Source organism: Chiloscyllium plagiosum, chromosome 43, assembly GCF_004010195.1.
Source record: "Chiloscyllium plagiosum isolate BGI_BamShark_2017 chromosome 43, ASM401019v2, whole genome shotgun sequence".
NCBI classification, from domain to species: domain Eukaryota; kingdom Metazoa; phylum Chordata; class Chondrichthyes; order Orectolobiformes; family Hemiscylliidae; genus Chiloscyllium; species Chiloscyllium plagiosum.
Window position 1 is genome coordinate 8,806,444 of NC_057752.1, and position 26,446 is coordinate 8,832,889.

Genomic DNA, 26,446 nt, shown 5'->3' on the forward strand with positions numbered 1-26,446 from the left:
ATTAACAGCCCCAATTAGGGAACTCATACTCTATGACATCCATCTGGCTGACCTTGTTACAATCAGTATAAGGAGAGGTCGGGAAAGGGTCCAAAATACCATACTCTTTCTGTGCTTCCATCAGTAATGGATATTTAGGAAGGTCCCAGGAAGTTGCTAATTGAACCATTATCCCAGTAAAGGAGTCAATGAGCTGGATTTTCATGCTGGGGCAAGTGGTGAGTGTCAGGAAATTTCCTGAATTAGACATATCTCACCCCATATTCCCTCACACATCCATGTCAACTTAATGACCACTCATGCAAACCCATATCTATCCTTGTTTCTACACGCTCCACTCCAACTCAGCCTGCAGCTATGACACACAGACCTAAAGAGCCACAGTATAGTTAAGTAAACCAACAATATAAATGGGCAGTACAGTGGGTCAGTGGTTAGCACTGTTGCCTCACAGTACCAGGGACCCGGGTAGGATTCCAGCCTTGGGTGATTGTGTGGAGTTTGCATGTTCTCCCTGTGTCTGTGTGGGTTACCTCTTGGTGCTCCAGTTTCCTCCCACAGTCCAAAGATGTGCAGGTTAGGTGGATTGGCCATGCTAAGTTATTCATAGTGTCCATGGATGTCCAGGCAGGTGGCTTAGCTATGGAAAATGCAGGGTTTTAGGGATAGGGTGGGATTGGGGGAGAGAGATAATGAATGGAATAGATAAAGTAAAAGGTGCAAGAGATTTTCTTGATAATAAGCAATTCTATGCTGCATTTTTAAAAAACTTACATTTTTACAGCACTTCTCCGAATCACCAGACGCCTCAAAGTGCTTTACAACCAACGAAGCACTTTTGAAATGTAATCACTGTAATGGTTTGTGCACAGCAAACACCCACAAACAGCAATTGAAGTAATGACCACATCTTCCTTCTGTTTATAACACACAGTTAAGTCAAATTGAAAGTCACAATTGAAGAGGAAGAACAGAGGGACCTAGGAGTATATGTGAACAAATCATTGAAGGTGCCAGGACAGGTTGGATGAGCAGTTAACCAAGAATGTAATGGCGTAGGCATGATAAATAAAGGCAGAGAGTATAAAGACAAGGAAGTTATGTCAGACCTGCATTAAACACCAGTTTGGCCTCAAATGGACCACTCTGTCTTCAATATGCAGGTGGACTGCAAAAAATCAGGTTGGTAACGGATGCCAAGACAAGGAATTTATAGAATATTTACAAGATGGCTTTTTGGAGTAGCTTGTGGTGGAGCCCACTAGGGAACAAGCAAGTCTGGATTCGGTGACTTGCAATGAGGCAAACTTGTTTAGGGAGATTAAAGGTAAGGAACTCCTAAGGGGGAGTGACTATAACATGATAAAGTTCACTCTGCAGTCTGGGAGGGAGAAGCTGGAATCAAATGTAACAGTTTCACAATTGAGGAAAGGTAACTACAAAGACATGAGCGAGGAGCTGGCCAGAGGTGATTAGAAGGGGAGGCTGGCAGGGAAGACAATGGAACAATGGAATTTCTGGGAATAATTTGGGAAGCCTCGCAGAAATTCACAAGAATGCTTCCAAGGATGAGAAATTTCAGTTATGTAGATAAAAATTGGGACTGGTTTTCATGGAGAAGAGAAGATTAAGATGAGATTTGTTTCAAAATCATGAGGGGCCTGGACAGATTAGATGGGCAAAAATTATTTCCATTGGTGTAAAGACAGGGAAGAGGATGCTGATTGTAGCTAACTAGCAAAAAAAAAAGCAATAGAAACATGAGGAAAAATGTTTTTTTGCAGTAAGTGATTAGGATCTGGAATGCACTACTTAAGTGTGTAGTGGAGGTCGGTTCAATTGAAGCTTTCAAGATGAAACTGGACGTTATTTGAACAGGAAGAAAGTGCAGGGGTATAGGGAAAAGGTGGGAGACTGACACTAGGTAAATTATTCCGATGGAATGCCACTGCAGACATGATGAACAGAGTAGCCTCCCCTCTGTACTGTACGGATATCAGTCCATGAAAATTAAACTAGAATTTATTTGTTCCCCAAAAAATGCAAACTGAACTATGCAGTGAGAACACTTCTTGTACAAACGACAGATGGTAAGATGTTATAACCTTAAATATTGGAAAGGATAAGAAGAAGGGAGAGGCTGGAGTGAATTTTGTCTCTCCAAAAAGCTGTTGGCCATGCACAAATTTCAGAAAAGAGCAATTCCGTGAACATATTTTGATAAAAATTGCTAGTTTTAGTGAATGATTTTCAGTCATTCCAAACCTATTTTTTGTACCTGCTAAAATAAGTAGAGAAGAACCAAATGAAGTTTTAATATCAAACACACTTTAATTTTCATTTCTAGTCAAAACAACCAACACGATTGTACTTAAGGCCTTCTAGATGGGAAAGATTTTGACTTTGCAATTTAAAGAAAGCAAGGCTCTTTATAAAAGTCAGAGGTAAAGGCTTGGCTAAAGTTGAGTCTATCAACACCACATTAATCAGCTCTAGTTCCTTATGTTACAAGGAATAACATAAGCATAGTTGCATCAGGTAAAGATATCCTGCTTGAGGCAAAACCTACATAATGGTTAGCAGCTTGATTATCTAGAAACAAAACCTACAGGATCTTGGTGGCAGATATTGGAAAAACTATTGAATATCAACTGGAAAACAGCCTTCAGAATTCAGACAATCCGCAGCATCAGCTTCTAAGATTATACAGCTATGTAGATAGGACACTGACAAGCCAGAAGGCAAAACTGATTTATTTCTGATTAAAATCTAAATTCTTTCAAATTAGAAGAAACTTCTAAAGGTACTTTACTTAAAGCTAAAGGGGCAGAAGTTGCAAATACAAGCAAGGCTGAAAGCTAGAGACCTGTACAGTGGCAATGTATAATCTACCACTCTCCATGTCTCTATCAAAAATATACCAAAGCGCCTGCAGGTTTGATTTTGAAAAAATAGCAAGAGTTAAAGAGCTCTAAAAGCACAGCTCCAAAGCTTTCCCAAAAAAAATACAGCAACACAAAAACACACTTCAAAAGGCTTTTCAATGCTAAGAAGCCTTACCTCTGTATAAAGCTTGCTTGGTTCTACTATTTTCTTTCTCCATCAGCCATACAGATATGCAGATAGGACATTGACAAACCAGAAGGCAGATCTGACTTATTTCTGGTAAACAGCACCAAAATAAAGTTAAAGCTGGCACGACATCATCATTCCATTGTTTGGCATGAACGCTGCCTACAGGGTGTAAGCTGCAACTTTAAAAACTACAAGCCTGTAGTTGTCAAACCAATATTCTTAAAGGGGCCAAGGCCAGTAAAGGAGCAGCAACAAGAAAAACACTGGAAATGGAGGCATTCATGGGAAAAAACAATAGAATGGGTGAAGCAAAACCAATAAAAAAAATAAACAAACAAACACTCTACCTCTTGACGAAAAGCAAAGAGAAATGAAAGCAAATGCAAAAAATGAAATGTAAATACTTACTTGTAAATTGAACTTTCAATTATATCTTTTCTGAATTACAACTATTCAAACAAAGTAAGCATTTTACAGATCAAGCCATAAATTAGCCTCGGAGGAGAATTCCAAAAACAAATGCTGGCACTAGTGAGGTGGAGCTTCACAGAATTGACGTATCTGGTCTTTCTGTGAAGAATCAGTAAGATCCACAAAAGATGCAGCAAGTTCTGAAAGATCAGCTCAAGATAAGCATTAACTTCTGGATTGACTGACTCCAACTTATGTCATACAGACAGCAACCCCAAGAGTCTATTGACTAATTTGTCAGATGATGCTACAGCAGAGGCATGAGTGTGACCTCTCCAAAGAAGAACTGTCAGAGAAGGTCATTCAATTTGTCATTGCCTCTACACCAATTAAAACCTTCAGAAAGTGTCCTTTGGGAAAGAAAAAGAGCCATATCATTGATGTGTTACATGAAGATAGACACAAGCATAAAGCCATAGTGGAAGGTTAACAATAATTTGTGCCTAATAATAATTAGTGCAGCCAACACCATTGCTATGGTCAGCAGAGCACACCAAGCCAACAAAATCTGCAACATTTAAGAGGCATTTTGATGGATATATGAGTAGGAAGGGTTTGGAGGGATATGGGCCGGGTGCTGGCAGGTGGGACTAGATTGGGTTGGGATATCTGGTCGGCATGGATGGGTTGGACCGAAGGGTCTGTTTCCATGTTGTACATCACTATGACTCTATGACTCTACTGTTTTTCTTGCTATCCATAAAGCATGCAACATCAAGGGACATTAGGTGAATGTGCAGGAAATCTGGTTTGAAAGGTAAAGCTAGATTCCAGAACAAAACATAAATTACCAACAAGCTGGTACAATGTCACATCACAGGCAAGGAAAGTGCTAAAACCATGCACAAACACAAATACATCAGTGAGACAAATGAAAGACAAATTTCAGAAGATGAACAAGCTTTTCACACCCTCACATGTCATGTCAATAATATAATACAATCAGATGTTTTTAACAACCATTAACATCATTTGTCCTGAAAAGGCAGAATAACACACCCTAAAAGCTAAAACTGACAAGGGGTTGGTGTCAACATATTACCATCGCACATTCTGAAAGACACTTAGCAAGTGGCACTCCAAGGTACAGCCTATGAGAGACTGCCTCACAATATATAGCTGTAAAAAATACATATTTTTATTGTTCTCTTTTTTTAATTGTGGACTAAAATGAAAACACAGACTGTCTTAAAACCAAGAACTGATCACTAGATCAAGACAAATTATCAAACCTCCAAAGTGTTACATTGAAGTTTTAAATATTAGCTTTTAAAACCCTATTTTACCAGCTTATATAATTATCCAATTGACCACACATGCTCATGTACAAAACCATGTATATCCGTTTGGGATAATTTCTTTATCTTTGGTACAAGATGCATGTTATCGCATGTCTTACAGCAGTGTACCATTTATGTATTATGGCATGTAACTTGATGTCATAAAGATCTCAGACTCCATCTTAACTGCAATCACTTGAAGCATGAAACGTTAATGGAAGAATATTGCCCTGTGATAACTGAATAGCCTAACACTAGCCCAGACACTAATATGACTGTGAAGGTAACAATTGTCTATAATAGCTGTAATAAATGCCTTTTGGATCTTTCAATACCTAGTCATTTGTACCTAGTTTCTAATATTATGAAGGATATTGGAGGGGAGGCAATGGTCTAGAGGTATTTTCACTAGACTGTTAATCCAGAGACCCAAGTAATGTTCTGGGGACCTGGGTTTGAATACCACCATGGCAGATGGTGTAAATTGAATTCAATAAAAATCAATGAATTAAATTCAATAAATTAAGAGTCTAATGATGACCATGAATCCATTGTCAATTGTTGGAAAAACCAGTCTGGTGCATTAATGTCCTTTAGGAAAGGAAAAGGCCATCCTTACCTGGTCTGGCCTACATGTGACTCCAGACCCACAGCAATGCGATTGACTCTTAACTACCCACTGGGCAATTAGGAATGGACAATAAATGCTGGCCTGGTCAGTGACGCCCTCATCATGTGAACAAACAATAAAAAAAAAATCCTGGCACATCAGGGAAAGATATCTTGTCGGAGGCAAAGCTCCATATGCCAAACTAAGTCAAATAATTAGACATCAAACAAACAAAAATCTGTTAACCTGACTATATGACTATGAGAGGTCACACATCACAATATCATGGCAGTGGAAGTCACAAGGCTCACATAGTCACATGAAACACTTGACTTCAAGGTAGTTGTAACAAGTTTTTGAAGATGGCACGAAGGTTAATAAAAAAGGAATACAGCATTATTAGCTTTATAAAAGGATATCAGGGATAAAAGACATCAGCTTGGACAGGATGTTCGTCTTCAAGCAGAGGGGGTTAAAATACATTTCAAAATCATGAAGCGTTTTGATAGTTTGTTTTCCTTATTTTCTGCTTCCAGTGGCAGGAAGGTTGTTAACAAGAGAAAACATTATTAAAGCAATTGGAAAAGAACCAAAGGTAACGCAAGGAAACATTTAAAAAACAATAAGTGGTTAAGATCTAGAATATGCTCCTTGAAAGTGCAATGGCAAAGTGGCTTTCAAAAGGGAGTTGGTTAGATACTTTAAGTAAAACAAAATGCTGAGTTATGTGGAAAGCAGGAGAATGGGGCTAATCAGAGAGCTTTTTCAAAGAACTGACACTGGTACAATGGGCTGAAAGGTCTCCTATAGTGTTGCATAATCTTACTGATATCACTATAAAGGAGGCGACATGAAATTAGGCATAATGTTACCAAAGTTTGTTTTGTTAGACTGCCTGCTATCTATCAGAAACAGTAATGTTGCCGCCATGATCTGAAGTCTTCCCTGGTGAGTTGCTGCCTGGTAACACACTCCTGCTGTTTGTTATTCCATGGATCAAACACTTTCTGCCATCTGTTCTCCGAACTACATGGAGTGTAAAGCAGTCTGCTGTGCAGCAAATTCCGGTCTTTTCGCATTAGTTTAATTACCTTCCCACCACATCCCGTCCTGAGTGCCATTGCAATCCAGTTAAGAGTGCCCCTCATCCCTATCGTTGTACATGGTCAAGATCAAACACTTTCACCCACACTTGGCCAGTCAGTGTCTATTGAATTGAGTACAGTGTTGATCAACGGCCTTTTGCAGTAGTTAGTTGGGTTTAATCAGATGCCCACAAATGCAGCCACAGGAGTTACTCGAATTCAATATGTCCAGTGAGATGCACCAAGTAATCGGCTCGAGTTGCTGCACCAGCTGGGAACACAGCTTGGCAGAATTCACAGACTTGGGAGTTGAGGCTTGATTCAGAGCTCAGCATGGCTTCATGTCCTGTGCAGCATTCCTCAGCTAAACAATGAGGGCTCCATGAACTCTGCAGCCAATCAGACAACGTAACACTTATCACATAAACACAACCAGTTTGTGTTATTGAAAGCTTTTTTTTTCTCATCCACTCATACATGCACAGACACAAACATTCTCTCACATAAGCACATATTCTCTCACACACACACCCTCTTTCTTACACACACATACACAATCTCTCACACAGTCACTCCAATCTCTCACACAGTCACTCTCACACACATGCATACTCACTCACACACACATACACACTCACACACACTCTCAGTCTCTCACATATGGAATCCCTACAGTGTGGAAGAAGGCCATTCAGCCCATCAAGTCCACACCAACCCTCTAAAGAGCATGCCACCCAGACCTACACCCTACCGTCTCCCTGTAACCCCACATTTCCCATGGCTAATCAACCTAGCCTGCACATCCCTGGTCAGCATGGGCAATTTCCCATGGCCAATCCACCTAACCTGCAAATCTTTGGATTGTGGGAGGAAACCAGAGCAGCTGGAGGAAACCCATGCAGACACGGGAAGAATGTGCAAACTCCACACAAACAGTCACCTGAGGCTGGAATCAAAGCTGGTGTCTGGCACTGTGAGGCAGCAGTGCTACCTCACTGTGTTACCTTAATGCTCACACACTGTCTCACACTCATATACACACACACACACACACAGACACACACACAGACACAAAGTCTCTCATTCGCACTTTCTCTCACACATACACACGCACACACACACACAGTCTCTCATTCGCACTTTCTCTCACACATACACACTCTCTCTCTCTCTCAGCAGTGCATTGGAAAAGCTCTGGTTTGGCAGAATTTTAAACATATTACTTTGGTCTGTTTTGGCTATGTTGCCAAGAATGGATAGTGCTTACTCCCGCCAAGATGTCATTTAAAAAAGCAATTGGGGCCTGACGTAAATCATACAAGCCCAAGTTGTACATTACTAAGGCCCACTGCCTGAATCAGATAGATGTTTAGCCACTCAGTGCTAGGTCCTTTTGTAAATCAGGTAGGTAAAAACAATGACTGCAGATGCTGGAAATCAGAGCAACTGAAGCATCATTGCTAGTCAGACTCTTAAGTGTTATATGGATAGTTATCACATTCACCAGGGAGCTCAAGTTTTAGCTGTGGGCTAAATCTTACCAGAAATTGGCAAAGTATAATTTTTTGGCACATTTCATGGAGGATTTCTCTCTGCGCACCCTAGCTTCCTCATGCTATATTCTCAAACTTGTCTCATTATCTGTGTACCACACCCCTATGGTCTCCTCTCATTGTATTCTCCCACGTGTCACAGGCAGAAGTACTGACCACTGATGAGATCTCCCTGGATTTCCCTGCACCACCTTTAAAACCCAGCAGTGCATTGGGTCAGGCTCTGGCACTCTGCAGCTGCCCTTCACAGTTCCTGTCAATTGCCCCAGACACGTTAGGCAGAAGGTAATTGTCACTTCCCCTTTGCTGACAGGGACCTGGAGGTCCTGGTGGATGGGGTGAGGGGGAGAGCAGGCAGTCATTGCCCATGGAGCCCTGAAATAAAGGTCTGGAAGAGTAAGCAGTGATTTGAAGTCACCAGGTTACTCATCTGACTGACATGTCGGGAATTGTCTCCGTCTACTTTCTATCCTGAGGGTAGGAGAATGGGAATATCAATGAGGCCAGGTGATGTCATAATGAGGCGTTAATGTATGCTAATCAATGTAAATCAGCCTCTCGCTTCTCACTAATGAGAATCTCGTCTCATCGTTCAATACTCCGTTGGAACCTTTTACCTTTGACGTCAATAAGGTCCTCACTGGCCATCTCAAACAATTTTCTCAAATTTCTTGCCAATGACCACATCGTTCAGTGCCTGAGAAATTTCCATCCACTTATGTTTTTCTAAAATCTTTTGCTGAATTGGGAGCTCATTGATATCGTTCAGTACTAGAAAACACAGCACTTTTCAACTGAGTGCCAGCATCAATGACTCTTCGGTGAGGTATAGTGCAAGCTGCACATAAAATCCTCCACACAGCACACACACTGCTTCATCTCAAGAATATGACAGTGGAACCATTCGTACCAACCATAGTCAATTAGTATTGGGTTCTAGGTGGTTTCATGCTGTGGGCCTGCAGTTACTAGGAGTTGTGCTTAAAACTACCCAAATCATTTCAGAGTGGACATCTCTATTTAACGTCAACTCATTAAATTCAGGATCCAAGGTGGAAGGACAGCATGACACACCTCTGCACCTCAAATACCTGGGCTAAGGTTTTCATCCTGCCCAAACCACATGGTACAATCTTTTGTGGAGTCACATTACATAGTCTACTTATTGGCTTTTGGATACTTTCATAATTACTAGATAGTCTTATATGAAAATGTTCCAGACATGTTTGAATGGTGTGACACTGTTATACAATAATAAAATGCAGTTGCCTACCTGCTGTGGCTCCGCTATCTCTGGAGGGATGGAAAGTTCAGGTAAAACAGATACACAATCTGTGGAACGATAGATAACAGCTGAGTTCAAGTTCCTTTGCTCTGGAACGTTTTCCAAATCATTACCTGAGTACTGTCTTTCCTGAAAGAGGTAATTCGATTTTAAAATTATATCCCCCTCACCCAGGATGTGGTGAGAAATATCCATAGCTGGCTGTTCCAATGAACTCCTATCTACATTAAAGTTGTAAGAGCATCTGCAGTCATCATACAAGTTGCTCAGAGAGTCATTAACACTTCCGTCAATTGGAGTTGGAGGTTCTGGTTGATGAACAGTATTCAAGTCGGCTAATTTCTCTGGTTCACTTATGAAAAAGCTGGATTCATCTCTGGTTGGGGGAAATCTGATGTCAAGTCTGGAACAATACTCAAGCTCCTTGCCATGTTTTCTGTCCACCATAATGCCTTGAGAATCAGTAGGAACATTGCAGGCAGCTACCTGGAGGACTTTCTGCTTCTGTGGTCTGAGAAAGGGTCCTTCAGATTGGTCTGGCTTCCCAGCATCTGTGCACTGTATTGGCAGAGTGAATGGCCTTTCTGAAAGTAAGCAAGAAGAAGAATCATGAGAAAACAGAAAGATTTTGACGAAAATATATTTCTCACCTTTAAACATTTTAAAAGAGGATATGGAAACAGAAAATGGAACTATGCAGAAGTTCGGTCAGAGTCTGAGAGAGACAGATGGGTTAGAATTCACTACACGGACAATGGACAATTTGCTTATGTTGAGCCATGGGTCCACAAATGTTGGACACCCTTAGAAAACTACAGCTGGGGGGGAATAGCATCAAAATAAGAGGGTTCAGATTTTGGACTGAGCTGAGGAGCAACTTCTTCACCCAAACAATTGTGAATCTGTGGAATTCCCTGCCCAGTGAAGAAGCCGAGGCTATCTCATTGAATTTGTTTAAGGCAAAGATAATATATTTTTGAACAGTAAAAGAATTAAGGGTTATGGTGAGCAGGTAGATAAGTGGAAATGAGGCCACAAAAAGATCAGCCATAATGTTATTGAATGCTGCAGCACGTTCGATGGGTAAGATGGCCTCCTCCTGCTCCTATTTCCTATGTTCTTATATCTCACTGAAGTTTGCATTATTCATGCATAACACTTTCTGGTAAGTTCCAGTCAGGGCATTGCTGCCAAAATTGATCCTGTCCACATTCAATATGCACACATTCCAGTGGGGATTGCTGCATCATGTCCAAGACCAATTTCCCTCTGCAATCCAGAGGAAATGCAGCTAATTGTGACCTACCCCTCCACCACCATTAACTGAGATCAGCTTTCTTGGCACAGCCTGGGAACAGAATCTGGGATTGCTCTGCTCACTGGATAAATTTGTCTCTTGCATTCATAATCCATGCCAACATATAAATAGGAGTGCTCCAAGGGTTTTGGTGACACCAACTATATTACAGCAGTTCGGCAGCTCTGCAACGTCATTGGATTCAAGCTGAAGTGCAAGCATGAGACGCCTGACTACATTCTTTGGTGTCAACATGGCAATTCTGACAGTTTGATAAAAATAAGAACCAACATCAGTTGATAAGTGCCCCATTAGCAGTGCCTCTAACCATTGGGGGGGCAGCACTAGTGTAAATACATCAACATGCATATTCACGATATCACTGTACATAAATAAAAACCTTGCATTTATGCAGCACCTATAATGAACACAGGATATCATAAAGTACTGCAAGCCAACGTATTTCGCTTGAAGTGTTGTTTTGAAGGTTAATGAAGCAGCTAATTTGTGCAAAACAAAATCCCACAAACAGTAAGCAAATGAATGCCCAATTTATCTGTGTTGAGTGTGTTGACTGAGGGGAGAATGTCGGCCAAGTCTTTAGACAAACCCCCTGCTATGGGATTTGGGGCCATCAGGGGAGTCAGAAACAAGTGGGAAAATCTTGAAGTTAGAATTTAGGGGACCAAAGGGGCAGATTTTCATACAGAGGGTGGTGCGTGTATGGAATGAGCTGCCAGAGGAAGTGCTGGAGACAGGTACAATTGCAACATTTAAAAGGCATCTGGATGGGTATATGAATAGGAAGGTTTCAGAGGGATATGGACCAAATACTGGCAAATGGGATGAGATGAATTTAGGATATCGGGTCAGCGTGGACAAGTTGAGCTGAAGGGTCTGTTTCCGTGCTGTACAACTCTATGACTCCTTGATTTCAAGGTGAATTCAAGAGGCACACTTTCACACTAAGATGATCAGCATTCTCTTTGTCCAAAAGGTTGTGGGTGATGGATCAATCAAAATTTTCCAAGGTTGAGATTGATAAATTTTGCTTTGAATAAGGGAGGTCAGGAGGTAAATGGAGCGAGGTGCAGATTCGCAATGATCTAATTGAACAGCAGAACATTTCTGAAGGAATGAATGGCCCCCTGCTGTTCCTCCATTCCTCAATGAAAGCTAGTTCTGAAAGGAAAAATAAGCTTTCATGTCAAGGAGTAGACCTGTTGTGTTAATCTCTTCACAATTCTTGCATTATTTCACCATTGTTCACCTTGATGAGAAAGGTTCTCTGCATAAAACACACACATACACCAATGGATATAATATTCTAAGTGCTGCATGATCTTCCTTTTAATCTTAAATCAATTCCTGTAGAATTTTGTCCCTTCACCTTTTATGCTACACTTTATTGATAACATCTCTTGTCAAATGAAAAAAAGTACATCTTCCATCTAACCAACAACTAATGGGAAACTTGGCGGAAGTAGGCACTGCAGATGCTGGAGATTAGAGTCAAGATTAGAGTAGTGTTGGAAAAGCACAGCAGGTCAGGCAGCATCCAAGGAGCAGGAAAATCAATGTTTTGGGAAAATCCCTTCATCAGGAATGAGGCTGGGAGCCTCGGGGGTGGAGAGATTAACAGGAGGGGGTGGGGTGGGGGAGAAGGTAGTATTTGTTTGTAAAAGTACACATGATAACTAATTCTAATTCAAAATAGGTGGGAAGGAAGATTGACAGATGGGACAGGTCATGAGGACGGTGCTGAGCTGGAAGGTTGCTACGGGGTCTATATTGAAAACGTTGCTCTTTACTCACCAGTAGCCATTTCTCTTTTCTCAGTCAACTTCTTAATCATCTCTGCCTGCCTCTCACACACAGATTTCAATCGTCTAAACTCCTGGTACAGCAGTTCAAATGTTTCTTCCATCTCCTTCAAACTAATGGAAAGCAAGAGTTCAGAGTTAACCATGGTAATATCACTTCATAAGGTCAGTTGATAAGTTGAGTCTGAACCATTATATTATCTAGTTTCCATTTTACTGAAAGAGCCAGATCACCCTGGTCCACACAAAGTGTTGGCCCCATAAATCAGTTGGTAAACCTACACACTAATTTGGGTACAGAGCTGGAAAATCCCAAGGTTAATTATTGGTGTACGCTGTACTTACTGATCCTACCCAGGACAGGAATGCACGTGAAACAACTGACCTCAGAACCTCCAGGCTAGGGAAGGGTGAAGAAATTGGAGAGTTGAGTAGAGACTTGTCTCTAATAAATTAAAAACCTTGAAAACCTTGGAATCATTTGAGAACCAATTGGTGTTGCAAGAGAGACGTTTAGGGTTATTCTAGATCAATGAAGTAACATGAGTCAATTAACCTCCTGTAACTTTAATTATCCTGTGAAGTCTCCACTTCGAAGGAAAGTTTGTTCCACAGTGTAGAAGATACAAAACACATCAAAAGAATAGAAATTACTGGAAAAGCTCAACAAGTCTGTTCTGAGGAAGAGTCACTGGACCTGAAATGTTAACTCTTGATTTCTCTCCACAGATTCTGCCAGACCTGCTGAGTTTTTCCAGCAATTTCTGTTTTTTGTTAATGATTTCTGATATCCACAGTTCTTTCGATTATTTATATCAAAAGAATAGCTGGAAATCAAGACTGAAAAGGGAGAGAGGAACTTAATGAAGAGGCATTTGGATGGGTATTTGAATAGGAAGGGTTTGGAGGGATATGGTGCTGGCAGGTAGGACTAGTTTGGGTTGGGATATCTGGTCGGCATGGACAGATTGGACCAAAGAGTCTGATTCCATGCTGTACATCTCTATGACTCTATGACTCTATAAAATCACTAGAAAAAGGCTCTGGTAAACTACTGGAACTCAATGTTGACACGTTCCCTGGACCTTAGGACCTGGATTCTAGGGTCTTAAAAGAAGTTACTTCAAAGACTGTAGATGCATTGGTTATAACTCTCAAAGAATTCCTAGATTCTGGCTCAGCCATTGGTGGATTAGAAAATAGCAAACATTCAAGAAAGGAGGAAGACAGAAAGTCGAAACCTATAGGTTAGTTGGCCTAACATCAGTCATAGGGAAAGTTCTAGAATCCATACAACCAGGCATATACAATATGGCTTTGTGAAAGGGAAATCAGGGCTGACTAATTGGAGTTTTTGAGGAAGCGAGTAACGGGGTACCTATAGAAGCAGTTGTAGTGATTAGATTGCAGTCAGCCAGGTGGACCTCACATAGAATACAAATTCCCTGACTGGACCAGATTACTAACCCCAATCGGGGAGCTCTGGCTGATAGATATAAACGGGGTGTGTTATGGACCGGGCCAGACCCCATCAAAATATTTTCGGAAGGCAGCCTCTACCCTAACTTTTTCTTATTTTAAAAGCAGATGTGAAGTGGATGTTCCAGATGTGATGCGACTGGTCAAACCACTCGACTTTAAGAAAAATAGAGTTTATTTAAACACTACAGTTGCAACACGAACAAAAGAAAACGGAATTTAGAATAACTTAACTATTGGAAAACTTAACCGACCCAATACAGCAATATAACCAAGGAGCCATTCCAATCCAGTAACATCCCATAAACACACCCCTTGGCAAAAAGGTAAATTGAAACACCAATTTTTACAGGTAGGAGAGAACAACGTCCAGAGAGATTTTTTTTTTAGATTTTTTTTAGATTACTTTACAGTGTGGAAACAGGCCCTTCGGCCCAACAAGTCCACACCGCCCCGCCGAAGCGCAAACCACCCATACATTTACCCCTTACCTAACACTATGGGCAATTTAGCATGGCCAATTCACCTGACCTGCACATCTTTGGCCTGTGGGAGGAAACCGGAGCACCCGGAGGAAACCCACGCAGACACGGGGAGAATGTGCAAACTCCACACAGTCAGTCGCCTGAGGCGGGAATTGAACCCGGATCTCTGGCGCTGCGAGGCAGCAGTGCTAACCACTGTGCCACCCACATGTCACCGTGCCGCCCACATGTCAGAGAGAAAGTCAGTCAGGGTTCATTAGATGAAGCTTGCAAACTTCCTGGACTCCAGCATCGTGTGGTTGCCACAACTAAACCAAACAAGAGAAAACCTGAACTGGGAGAGCTGGCCACTCCCCTGCCATTGTCAAACTAGGCTCTTTCTCGACCCCTCAGCACCTCTGCTTTTATGACCTCTCTTTAAAAAACCCAAGGACAAAATAACCTTGTTAAAGTGACAGCATTGTCACAACTTCCAGAGGTTCTGTTCACTCTAAGAGCTGGCTCTGAGGGAGCTGGATCAGTGTCAATGACTCTCCACATGGAAATAAAGGATAACTTGGTGACAGGATACTGGCCTCTGTGGAGTTATTTCAGGGGTGACAAGAGAAAAACACGGTCCTGGAGAAATTCACTCGCAACAGTTGTCTTTGAGTTGGGGGTAAGCATTTCTGACATCCTGCTGTTATTTGGGAAGGTTGACTCATTTGATCCAGCCATCGAAGACTGGGCCTAGCATATTGAAAGAATGTGTTATTTTTTCTGGGCAAATGACATGGTGCAGATTGAAAGCAATGCGGACTCGAGACAGCAAAAGAGTCCCATTAAGCCTGAACTGAGTAAGAGAACTATAGACTGGTTTCCCAGAGAGTGCACACTCTGGAAAGTCCACTTATGTGTGGGTTGGAAGAGTTAACTTGTTAAGCAATATCCAAATCCGAACCAATCAAAATAAACGTCTAGTTAAATGGTCACCGAGTTCTAATGGAGATTGATGCTGGTGCAGCTATAGTAGTGATCGCAGAATCAGTCTTTAACAAAATTCATTCTGGATTCCCAACCCTATTGTTTGTGCAAGACCACAGCTAGACTGAGAACCTATACCAGGGAACTGTTACAGATGAAGGGTACAATTTCAGTTCCGGTCCCTTATGAGAAGCAGCTGGTTCAGTTCCCACTGATTGTAGTAAAAGGCTCAGGCCGAAGCTGGATGGGGTAGAATTGGTTGAGAAAGATTCAACTTGATTGGCTCAACATTTTCCAATTAGAAAATAGTTGCCTGAGTGACGTCCTAATTAAATACCCAAAAGTTTTTTAAGAAGGTTGAGGGACTATCAAAGGAGCCAAGGCCACCTTATATGTTTCCCGGGAAGCAGTTCCATGATTCTGCAAGGCCTGCCCTGTGCCATTTGCCTTACGGGCAAAAGTAGAGGCAGAAATCAGGAGGCTGGAAAGGGAAGGAATCATCAAACCAATCCAGTTTGTGGAACGGGCAACACCAGTTGTATCGATTGTGAAGCCTGATGGGCTTTGTGGTGATTTTAAACAAACGGTAAGTGCTTTTCACAGCTGGATAAATATCCAAAGCCTCCTATAGGGGGTTTATATGCAAAACTGGCAGGGGTCCTGGTCTTCACAAAGCTGGACATGAGCCATGCATACTTGCAATTGCGGTTAGATGAGAATTCTCAAAGTATGCTACAAATAATACTCATAAAGGTTTGTCCCAACATATGAGACTGCCATTTGGGATATCATCAACCTGTGCCATTTTCCAGTGGGCAATGGAGAACATCTTACAAGGTCTACCCCAAGTCATTATTTATTTGGAGGATGTGCATAACAGGGAAGACCAATAAAGAACATTTAGAGAATTTGGACATAGTGCTTAAATGTTTTTCCCAGGAGAGTATATGCCTTGAGAGGGAAAAATATATGCTCCAGGCACACCAAGTGATCTACTTGGGCTACAGAGTTGACAAGACCAGGTTACACCCTTTGAAAGATAAAGTGAGGGCAATCAAAGGTGCCCCGATTCCCACATCTATACCAGAGCTTCGGTTTGAAAAAGGGCTAACCTTGTTTAAATGGTCACGTAGGCAAGACATAGCCTTTAGGGAAGTGAAGAAGCAGCTGTCATTGTCTAAGCTGTTGGCTCACTGTGATCCCAAGCAAGATCTGGTGCTGACATGTGATACTTCCCTGTAAAGTGCTGTGTTCGCTCACAGATGGCCCAATGGAGAGGAATGCCCGATAGCGTGTACCTCCTGGACTTTGGCTGATGCAGAGTGCAAATACAATGAGATACAGAAGGAAATTTTGGTGTGAGAATGTTCTACCAATACCTTTACGGATATAAATTTGTCATAGCAATGGACCACAAACCCCTGCTAGGGCTACTGAAAGAGGACAAGGCTGTGCCAACCATAGCTTCAGGTCGAATTCAGTGGTGGGCTCTCATTGAGTGCATACAATTACAAATTGGAACACTGTCCGTGAGGCCAAGTAGCAAATGCGATGCCTTGAGCCGCCTCTCACTGGCAGATACTTCACCAGTGTCGCTGCCACTGGAACAGTCCATTCTGGTTTAAACTTTCTGGACATCCTTCCCGTTATTACTGACAATATCCGACTGTGGATACAAAAAGATCCGATCCTGGCAAAACTAAAACAGCTGGTGGTAATGAGGGAAACAAAAGGGCCGTCACAACCAGAAATGAAACCTTTCTGGACCTGGTGAGACCAGATCAGCATGAAGGGTGGCACATTATTATGTGGAGCAAGAGTGATTGTCCTTTGCAAAGGTAGCCGCCAGATACTGACTGAACTCCACCAGGGTTTCCAAAATGAAAATGTTGGGGAGACATTATGTCTGGTGGCCAGGGTTGGATGTTGACATAGCTGCATTGGTGTGGCAGTGCCCAGAGTGCCAATAAAGGAGAAGGATTATCGCCAGCAGCTCCCCCACACTCGTGGGAATGGCCAGGTAAATCCTGGACTCGGTTACGCATTGACTTTGCTGGTCCTTTCATGGGCTCTATGTTTTTAGTCATTGGGGACGCCCAATCAAAGTGGTTGGACATGCATAGAGTTCATTTGTCAAACACAACGACATCTTTTGCAATGCACAGAGGCTCCCAGAAGTGTTGGTCACAGAAAATGGGCCACCATTAACCAGCAGGGAACTTGAGTATTTCCTAAAGTCAAATGGCATTCGACATGTAAGAACAGCTCCATACCATCCATCATGCAATGGTCTGGCAGAAAAAGCATTCCAAACTTTGAAAGCAGGCTTAAAAATACTGAAGATCTAGACTCCCAGCGGGGTCTCTCGGTTCCACGATCGGTCAATAAATACTCGCAATTGGTCTGGCTTTTAAGACTTCATTTTTTATTTTTCATATGGACAGGCACAGAACATCCAGAAGCACAAAAGTTATACATTTCCGTGTTCCTCAGAGGAGTTGTGTACATGGCTTAAAATATAGGTATTTTTATATTTTTCTCAAAGAAGGGTACAGGCCATGATCGCACAGTACATTCAAACAAATACCAATTAATACACAATACCACTTTATTTGACAGTTACTTGGTCCAATGATATTTCCTGGGAACCAACTTTCTTTTCTAACACTCAGGCCACCCTTATCCCACTAACCGAGTCATTGCACCTGCAGCTGAAGTTCAGCTAGGAACGGCCAGTAATGTCTTATCTAGTCTAGTTATTTCTATGCTGTAAAGGGTGCATTGTTGGCTAATTTCTATTAAAGCAGACTGGTTACTCAATTATGCAGCTATAGCAGTATTAGAAGTAAGTAACTTTAAAAGCCATTTTATGCAGCTTTCGCAGAATTGTCAATTTGCAGCCTAGAAGCCATTTTGTCATATTATTTGCATCGAGAAGTCATTTTATTGCCGCCTAAGTTATTAAGAGCATCTGTTAAGTGGTTGTTCCTGACAACAACTAGTTACTTCAGCCTGTATTCAGGTTTCAGATCCTCAATACCAAACTGTCCCAGTTCCTATTTGATTATAAGAACACCCCTCATGCAACTACAGGGATAGCTCCAGCAGTTGATAATGGGGAGAATACTCCACCATTAAACCTGATCTTACAGACATGGGAAGGGAAATGGGTAAAATGGCATCAGGAACACCAATGCCAGGCACAAGACCCCTCTAAGCGGGAGAGGCAGTTTATTTCAGGGGACGAAGTTTAATGTCAAAATCACTGAAACAGCCCTGTGTGGTTAAAAGGCATGGTTGACACAAGGTCTGATCTCATGACATACAAAGTTTAGGTAGGTGAGGCAGTCCTGAACAGGCACATGGATCATGTGAATGCTGCAAATTCGTAAATGGAGCAGAAGAATAATATACGTGGCCCCTCAGAACAGCCTGAAAGGCTGTCAGAACCCATGAGTTCTGCACCTCTATCTTGTGTTGAGGAAACCTGAAGTCTCAACACTGTTACTGCCTGAAGGTGAATTTCAGTCAAGATGCTTTGGGCGTAACAGGTGGGTCCAGTACACACTGCTGGTATCCAAGGCAGAGTTGGCAGAGCTTCATGCTCTCACCCTGACCTGGAAAAATTCATAAACTTCGCTTCCAGTTTCCATCCCTCCATCACCTTCACCTGGCCCATCTCCGACACTTGCCATAAGACCATAAGACCATAAGACATAGGAGTGGAAGTAAGGCCATTTGGCCCATCGAGTCCACTCCGCCATTCAATCATGGCTGATGGGCATTTCAACTCCACTTACCCGCATTCTCCCCGTGGCCCTTAATTCCTTGTGACATCAAGAATTTATCAATCTCTCACTTGAAGACATTTAGCATCCCGGCCTCCACTGCACTCCGCGGCAATGAATTCCACAGACCCACCACTCTCTGGCTGAAGAAATGTCTCTGCATTTCTGTTCTGAATTGACCCCCTCTAATTCTAAGGCTGTGCCCACGGGTCCTAGTCTCCTCACATAACGGAAACAATTTCTTAGCGTCCACCCTTTCCAAGCCATACTTTCCTTGACCTTTCTGTCTCCATTTCCGGCAATAGTCTATCCACTAATGTCCATTACAAGCCCACTGACTCCCACAGCTATCTGGACTACAGCTTTTCTCACCCTACGTCCTGTAAGGACTCTATCCCTTTCTCTCAGCTCCTTCGCCTCTGCCGCATTTGTTCCAATGAGGCCACTTTCCAAAGTGGTGCTCTTAATATGTGCTCCTTCTTCTCCAACCGTGGCTTCCCACCTACAGTTGTTGACAGGGCTCTCGACATCGTGCGGTCCATCTCATGCGCCACGACCCTCACCCCCTCCCTCCCCTCCCAGAACAAGGATAGGGTCCCTCTTGTTCTCACCTTTCACCCCACCAAGCTTCACATGCAAAGAATAATCCTCCGCCATTTCGCCAACTCCAACACGACGCCACCACTAATCACATCTTCCCTTCTCTCCGCCTGTCTGCATTCCGCAGAGATCATTCCCTCCGGGACAACCTAACCCACTCGTCCATCACACCTAACACCTCTCCCATCATACACGGCACCTTCCCATGCAATCGCAGAAGGTGCAACACCTGCCCCTTTACCTCCTCCGTGCTCACCATCGAAGGCCCCAAACACTCATTTCAGATTAAGCAGCGTTTCACTTGTACCTCTTTCAATCTGGTCTATTGCATTCGTTGCTCCCAATGTGGTCTCCTCTATATCGGAGAGACAAAACGCCGACTGGGTGATCGCTTTGCTGAGCACCTTCGGTCTGTACGCAATCAGGTCCTGGACCTCCCTGTGGCTTGCCACTACAACACACAATCCTGCTCCCATGCCCACATGTCTGTCCTGGGCCTGCTGCAATGTTCCAGTGAAGCTCAACGCAAACTGGATGAACAGCATCTCATCTTCTGACTAGGCACATTACAATCTGCCAGTCTCAACACTGAATTCAACAACTTCAGATGATTATCCCATCTTGACCCCTCTGTTTTCATTCTGCTCCGTAATTTTATTTCATTTATTTTAGTTTTTATTTTCACTGTTCTGTACCTCTTATTTCTTGATTGTCTCTCTTTCTCTCGCTCCCTACTCTCTCATCACCTTTTTCCTCTCCTCTTCCCTCTTTGCTACCCTTCTCCCCTGTTTTCCATTTTGCCTCTGCTTCACCCATCCCCCACATATTTTGTCACATAGCACTGGTTTCAGCCTTGGTCATTCACAGCTCCTAATCTCCCTATAATCTCTCTATGCACTGTCATTATCATCTCTTTATTGCTACCTTTGCTTCTGGAGCCATGACTCACCTTCCCTCAGCCTCATATAAATACCTCCCTATTTCTCCCTTTTTTTAGCTTTGACAAAGGGTCAGTTGGACTCGAAACGTCAGCTCTTTTCTCACCTTACAGATGCTGCTAGACCTGCTGAGATTTTCTAGCATTTTCTCTTTTGGTTTCAGAGTTAGCAGAACTAGACCTGGTACAAAAACGTCCCAGGAGAACATTACAGGAAAAAGAACAGGCCTACGTTCCAGGACTTGGAGGGGGAGGGATGCAGTGATTATAATAAGGTCAGCCAGGTGGACCTCATAGAATGAGTTCCCTGATTGGGGCTGTTAACCTGGTCCAATCAGGGAGCCCTGGCTGACAGATAAAAACTGGAGTGTCCCACACCTGCACACACACACCATGGGTGCTGGGGAAAAAATAAGCACTACCGCACTTAGGTGGTAGTGTGGGGGAAAAAAAAGAAGAAGAAAAAACAACAAAAAAAAAATTAAAAAAAACTGGAGTGTCAGAGGTTCTGCTCATTCTGAGACATGGCTCTGAGGAAGTGGATTAGTGTCAAAGTCATAAAGGGTGACCTGGTGACAGGATACTGGCCTCTGTGGAGTTATTTCAGTGGTGTATTTGGATTTCCAAAAGACATTCATTAAGGTGCTGTTTAAAAGATGACACCACAAAATAAGAGCTAATTGTGTCAGGGGTGATGTGTTAGGAAGGATAGAGGACTGGCTAACTAACAGGAAGCAGACAGTTGAGATAAGTGGTTGTTTCATTTTGGCAGACTGTATTAGTGGAATGTAACAGGGATCAGTGATTAGGCATTAGGTATCAATAACTTTGAAGGCATGAAATGTTTGGTCACTAAATTTACTGGTGATACACAGATGTGTAGGAAAGAAAGTTGGGAAGAGGACACAGAGTTTTGAAAGGGGATAACGTGATTAGGCATAAATTTGGCAGATGGAGTATGGTGTGGGTAAATGTGAGCTTGAATCACAAAGACTACAGTACATGTAGAGCAAGTAATTGGGAAGAAAACTGGAATGTTGACCTTTATTGCAAGATAAATGGAATATACAAGTAGAAAAGTGTTTCTACAGCTATAACAGGACTTAGAAGAACTGCTTCTGGAGTACTATATCTGTACAATTCTGCAGGCTAAAGGTGTCAATGGAGTATGCCTTTGAATTAGAGGATCAGCTATAATCATGCTGAATGGCAGAGTGGGCTCAATGGGCTGAATGGCCTACTGCTGCTCCTATTTGCTATATTATGGAGGGATATAGTTGCATTGCAAGGTTAGCTCAGCTGATTATAAGATTTAAGAAGCTGGCTTACGACAAAAGCTTGAGCAGGTTTGGCCTACACGTATTGAAGAGAACATTTCCTTTTTGCATATAAGTCTAGAACTAAGGACATGGCTTACAAATAAGACACTTCCCATTTAAATCGAAGATGATGGGAAATTTCATCTTTCATAAGGTCACTTGTCTTCGGAATTCACTACATCAGAAAGCAGAGGGAACTGCGTTGTAGTGAATATAATCCAAGGCTGAGTTAGACAGATTTTTGATTGGAGGGGATTTTTATCATCTAACTAAAGGAGAGACAAGTGAAAAAGGGCCACAGAAAAGATTAACTAATGGCAGAAATCAGAGATAGCCTTTTTTAGAACATGCACAAAGCTAAGTAAATGTTAGATCAGATTTGAGCATTCACTCCCCCTCGTATCCCACATACACTTATGTTCTGATGATCATTGTACCATTACAATACGGTTAGAGGTCAAATGTACAACATTTTATTTTTAGGAAAACACATCTGTTGGATATTCCTTACACCAGTACCAGAAGGACATAAACATAGCTGAAAACTCAGTCTGGTTGGTATAGTGTTGCACATGAGCAGTGAAGTATCCCATTGCACGTGCAAAGAATCATTAACTGTGGGAGACACTTACACCAGAATCCGATTAAAATTTCATTGTTAATTTGTTCTGCATAAAGTTGAAATTCATTTTGTAATTTGGTTGATATGGTTCTAGCAGAAAGTGAGGTAAACCTCAAACAAACAAACAGAAAATACTCAACAAGTCAGGCAGCATCTGTGAAGAGAAACAGAGTTAATATCTCAGATCACCAGAGGTAAACCTCACTGGTAACCTCCTACTCAAGGGGACCAGCAACCCACTTAACAGTCAAATATACTCCAAATTATCACACTCTCTTTCAAACTGAATGTGTTGAATGGGTCTTTTTGTTCTATGGTGTGTCTGTCTACTTTAATGTGGATTTGTTATTTCTTGTATGGTGAATATTTATTTTACTTGTTTTAAGATGAGTTCATTTGTGTTGCCTGAAGTCAATATTTAACAATGAATCTATTCACTTTATTCAGGTGGAGACACATGTTTTAAAGCAAACAATTCCCTCCTGCCCCTCTCAGGCCAGAGAACCAATCTGAACATTCTAAACAAATGAGGTCTTGTTAAGTTGGATAACAAGGAAGTCTTCCACAAGTGACCCTTGGTCAAATTGATCAGTGAAGTGTTGGCACAAATTAGATCGGTGTTTCCATGTATTTGATGATGCCCTAATGTTACTATTTTACTAAAGGTATATAGGTAATCCAAGATGGAGGACGGGAAAAATTTCTGGCTGTAACAGCTGCTCCTTTATTGAGGTATTTTAGGTACTGGAGATGATTTCCTCAAATTCCAGGAGCAGCAATTACTGTTTTATATGCTGTTGCATTGTTTTGGAACTTTGAAAAAAAAAGTCAAAACAATAGCAGTTTTAAAAGGGAGAAGAACAAAGAAAGCACATGTTGAGGTCAGTGCAGGAGAGAAAGAGAGAGAGAGAGAGAAAGAAACTGACACAGCAGTGAACCTGCACAGTAACTGCCTTTCCTGTTTGAATTCATGTAATGCTGGACATCGGAGTGCATCTGGGAAAATTAACAAACAGTGAAATTCACAACTGATCTTGGAGGAACCGTTTGGGCGAAGTTCAGAGCACAGAAGTAGATAAGTGTATTGTTTTTAAGTGGGACCTACAGAACGTCTGCAGTAGTGAGTAGAGTGGGTTCATCCTTGATTATATGTTTTTTGAGACATGTCTCTTGATTAAACTTAAAATATAAGCCATAACTATTAATTTAACGTGGGGCAGTGTTTTGTAGAGGAATAAGACAATGTTATTTTCTGGGTCTGTAGATTGTGAAGGAGCAAAAATGGCCTTTAGTAGAGTGATATGTGCTTCTTGTCAGATGTGGGAGTTTAAAGAGAGTTGAAGGGTTACTGCAGATTATATCTGCAATAAATGCTGTTGGTTGTGAATCTTATCAGATCGAATGGATCGGTTGGAGAGACAGTTAGAAGCAATGAGGAATTTGTAACAGCAACAGTATGTGATGGATAGCAGTTGTAGGAAGGGGGGGGGAAGTCTCAGATACAGTTACAGAGATGGGTTAACTCCAGAAAAGGTAAGAACGGTAGGCAGCTAGTGCAGGAGCCTTCTGTGGCTATACCCATTTCAAACAAGTATGCTGTTTTGGAAAATGTAGAGGGTGATGGATTCTCAGAGGAACGTAGCATGAACAGCCACGTTTCTGGTATTGAGACCGGCTCTAATGCAATGAGGGGTACGTCGGGTTCCAAGAGATCAATTGTGTTATGGGACTCTCTAGTCCGAGGTACAGACAGACGTTTCTGTGGCCAGCAGCGAAAAATCAGAATGGTGTGTTACTTCCCTGGTGCCAGGATCAAGGCTGTTTCAGAGAGGATGCAGAATGTTCTCAAGGGGAGAAGGGCCAGCAAGACGTCATTGTCCACATTGGAACCAAAGACATAAGAAGGGAAAAGGTTGAGATTCTGAAGGGAGATTACAGAAAGTTAGGCAGAAATTTAAAAAGGAGGTCCTCGAGATAGTAATATCTGGATTACTCCCGGTGCTACGAGCTAGTGAGGGCAGGATTAGGAGGACAGAGCAGATGAATGCATGGTGGAGGAGTTGGTGTATGGGAGAAGGATTCACATTTTTGGATCATTGGAATCTCTTTTGGGGTAGAAGTGACCTGTACAAGAAGGACGGATTGCACCTAAATTGGAAGTGGACTAATATACTGGCAGAGAAATTTGCTAGAACTGCTCGGGAGGATTTAAACTAGTAAGGTGGGGGGGGATCCCAGGGAGATAGTGAGGAAAGAGATCAATCTGAGACTGGTACAGTTGAAAACAGAAGTGAATCAGTCAGGGCAGGCAGGGACAAGGTAGGACTAATAAATTAAATTGCATTTATTTCAATGCAAGGGGCCTTACTGGGAAGGCAGATGAACTCAGGGCATGGTTAGGAACATGGGACTGGGATATTATAACAATTACAGAAACATGGCTCAAGGATGGGCAGGACTGGCAGCTTAAGGTTCCAGGATACAAATGCTACAGGAAGGATAGAAAGGGAGGCAAGAGAGGAGGGGGAGTGGCATTTTTGATAAGGGATAGCATTACAGCTGTGCTGATGGAGGATATTCCCGGAAATACATCCAGGGAAGTTATTTGGGTGGAACTGAGAAATAAGAAAGGGATGATTGCGATTGTATTATAGACCCCCTAATAGTCAGAGGGAAATTGAGAAACAAACTTGTGAGGAGATCTCAGATATCTGTAAGAATAATAGGGTGATTATAGTAGGGGATTTTAACTTTCTGACTGGGACTGCCACAGTGTTAAGGGTTTAGATGGAGAGAAATTTAAGTGTGCACAAGAAATTTTTCTGATTCAGTATGTGGATGTATCTACTAGAGAAGGTGCAAAACTTGACCTACTCTTGGGAAATAAGGCAGGGCAGGTGACTGAGGTGTCAGTGGGGGAGCACTTTGGGGCCAGCAACCATAATTCTATTAGATTTTAAATAGTGATGGAAAAGGATCGACCAGATCTAAAAGTTGAAGTTCTAAATTGGAGCAAGGTATTAGGCAAGAACTTTCAAAAACTGATTGGAGGCAGATGTTCGCAGGTAAAGGGACGGCTGGAAAATGGGAACCCTTCAGAAATGAGATAACGAGAATCCAGAGAAAGTATATTCCTGTTTGGGTGAAAGGAAAGGCTGGTAGATACAGGGAATGCTGGATGACTAAGAAATTGAGGGTTTGGTTAAGAAAAAGAAGGAAACATATGTAAGGTATGGACAGGATAGATCGAGTGAATCCTTAGAGTATAAAGGAAGTAGGAGTATACTTAAGAGGGAAATCAGGACGGGCAAAAAGGAGACGTGAGATAGCTTTGGAAAATAGAATTAAGGAGAATCCAAAGGGTTTTTACAAATACATTAAGGACAAAAGGGTAAGGGTGTAGGTTTGCTCGCTGAGCTGTAGGTTTGATATCCAGACATTTCATTACCTGGCTAGGTAACATCATTAGTGGCGACCTCCAAGTGAAGCGAAGCTGTTGTCTCCTGCTTTCTATTTATATCTTTCTCCTGGATGGGGTTCCTGAGGTTTGTGGTGATGTAATTTCCTGTTCATTTTCTGATGGGTTGATAGATGGCATCTAGATCTATGTGTTTGTTTATGGCGTTGTGGTTGGAGTGCCAGGCCTCTAGGAATTCTCTGGCATGTCTTTGTTTAGCCTGTTCCAGGATAGATGTGTTGTCCCAGTCGAAATGGTGATTTTTTTAACCATGCATAGGGCTACGAGGCAGAGAGGGTCGTGTCTTTTTGTGGCTA

General features: G+C 42.2%; 1 protein-coding gene across 6 annotated transcripts in view; it reads right to left on the minus strand.

Annotated features, from left to right (window-relative positions):
* tank (TRAF family member-associated NFKB activator) overlaps positions 1-26,446 on the minus strand; it is a 64,712-nt gene that overhangs the window by 30,958 nt on the left and 7,308 nt on the right. For 2 of the 6 annotated variants that reach the window (XR_006310007.1, XR_006310008.1), the window contains exons 2-3: positions 12,472-12,593; positions 9,348-9,943 (exon numbers count right to left, since the gene is read on the minus strand). Coding sequence is in view for 1 of the 6 variants with exons in the window: in XM_043681947.1 (XP_043537882.1) it covers positions 6,731-6,910; positions 9,348-9,943; positions 12,472-12,593 (898 nt within the window). In the remaining 5 variants the exon portion in view is untranslated. Of the gene's footprint in view, positions 1-533; positions 576-5,539; positions 6,911-9,347; positions 9,944-12,471; positions 12,594-26,446 lie in introns of those variants that run through there. The other 4 variants (XR_006310006.1, XR_006310005.1, XM_043681947.1 and 1 more) reach the window with 4 other exon arrangements.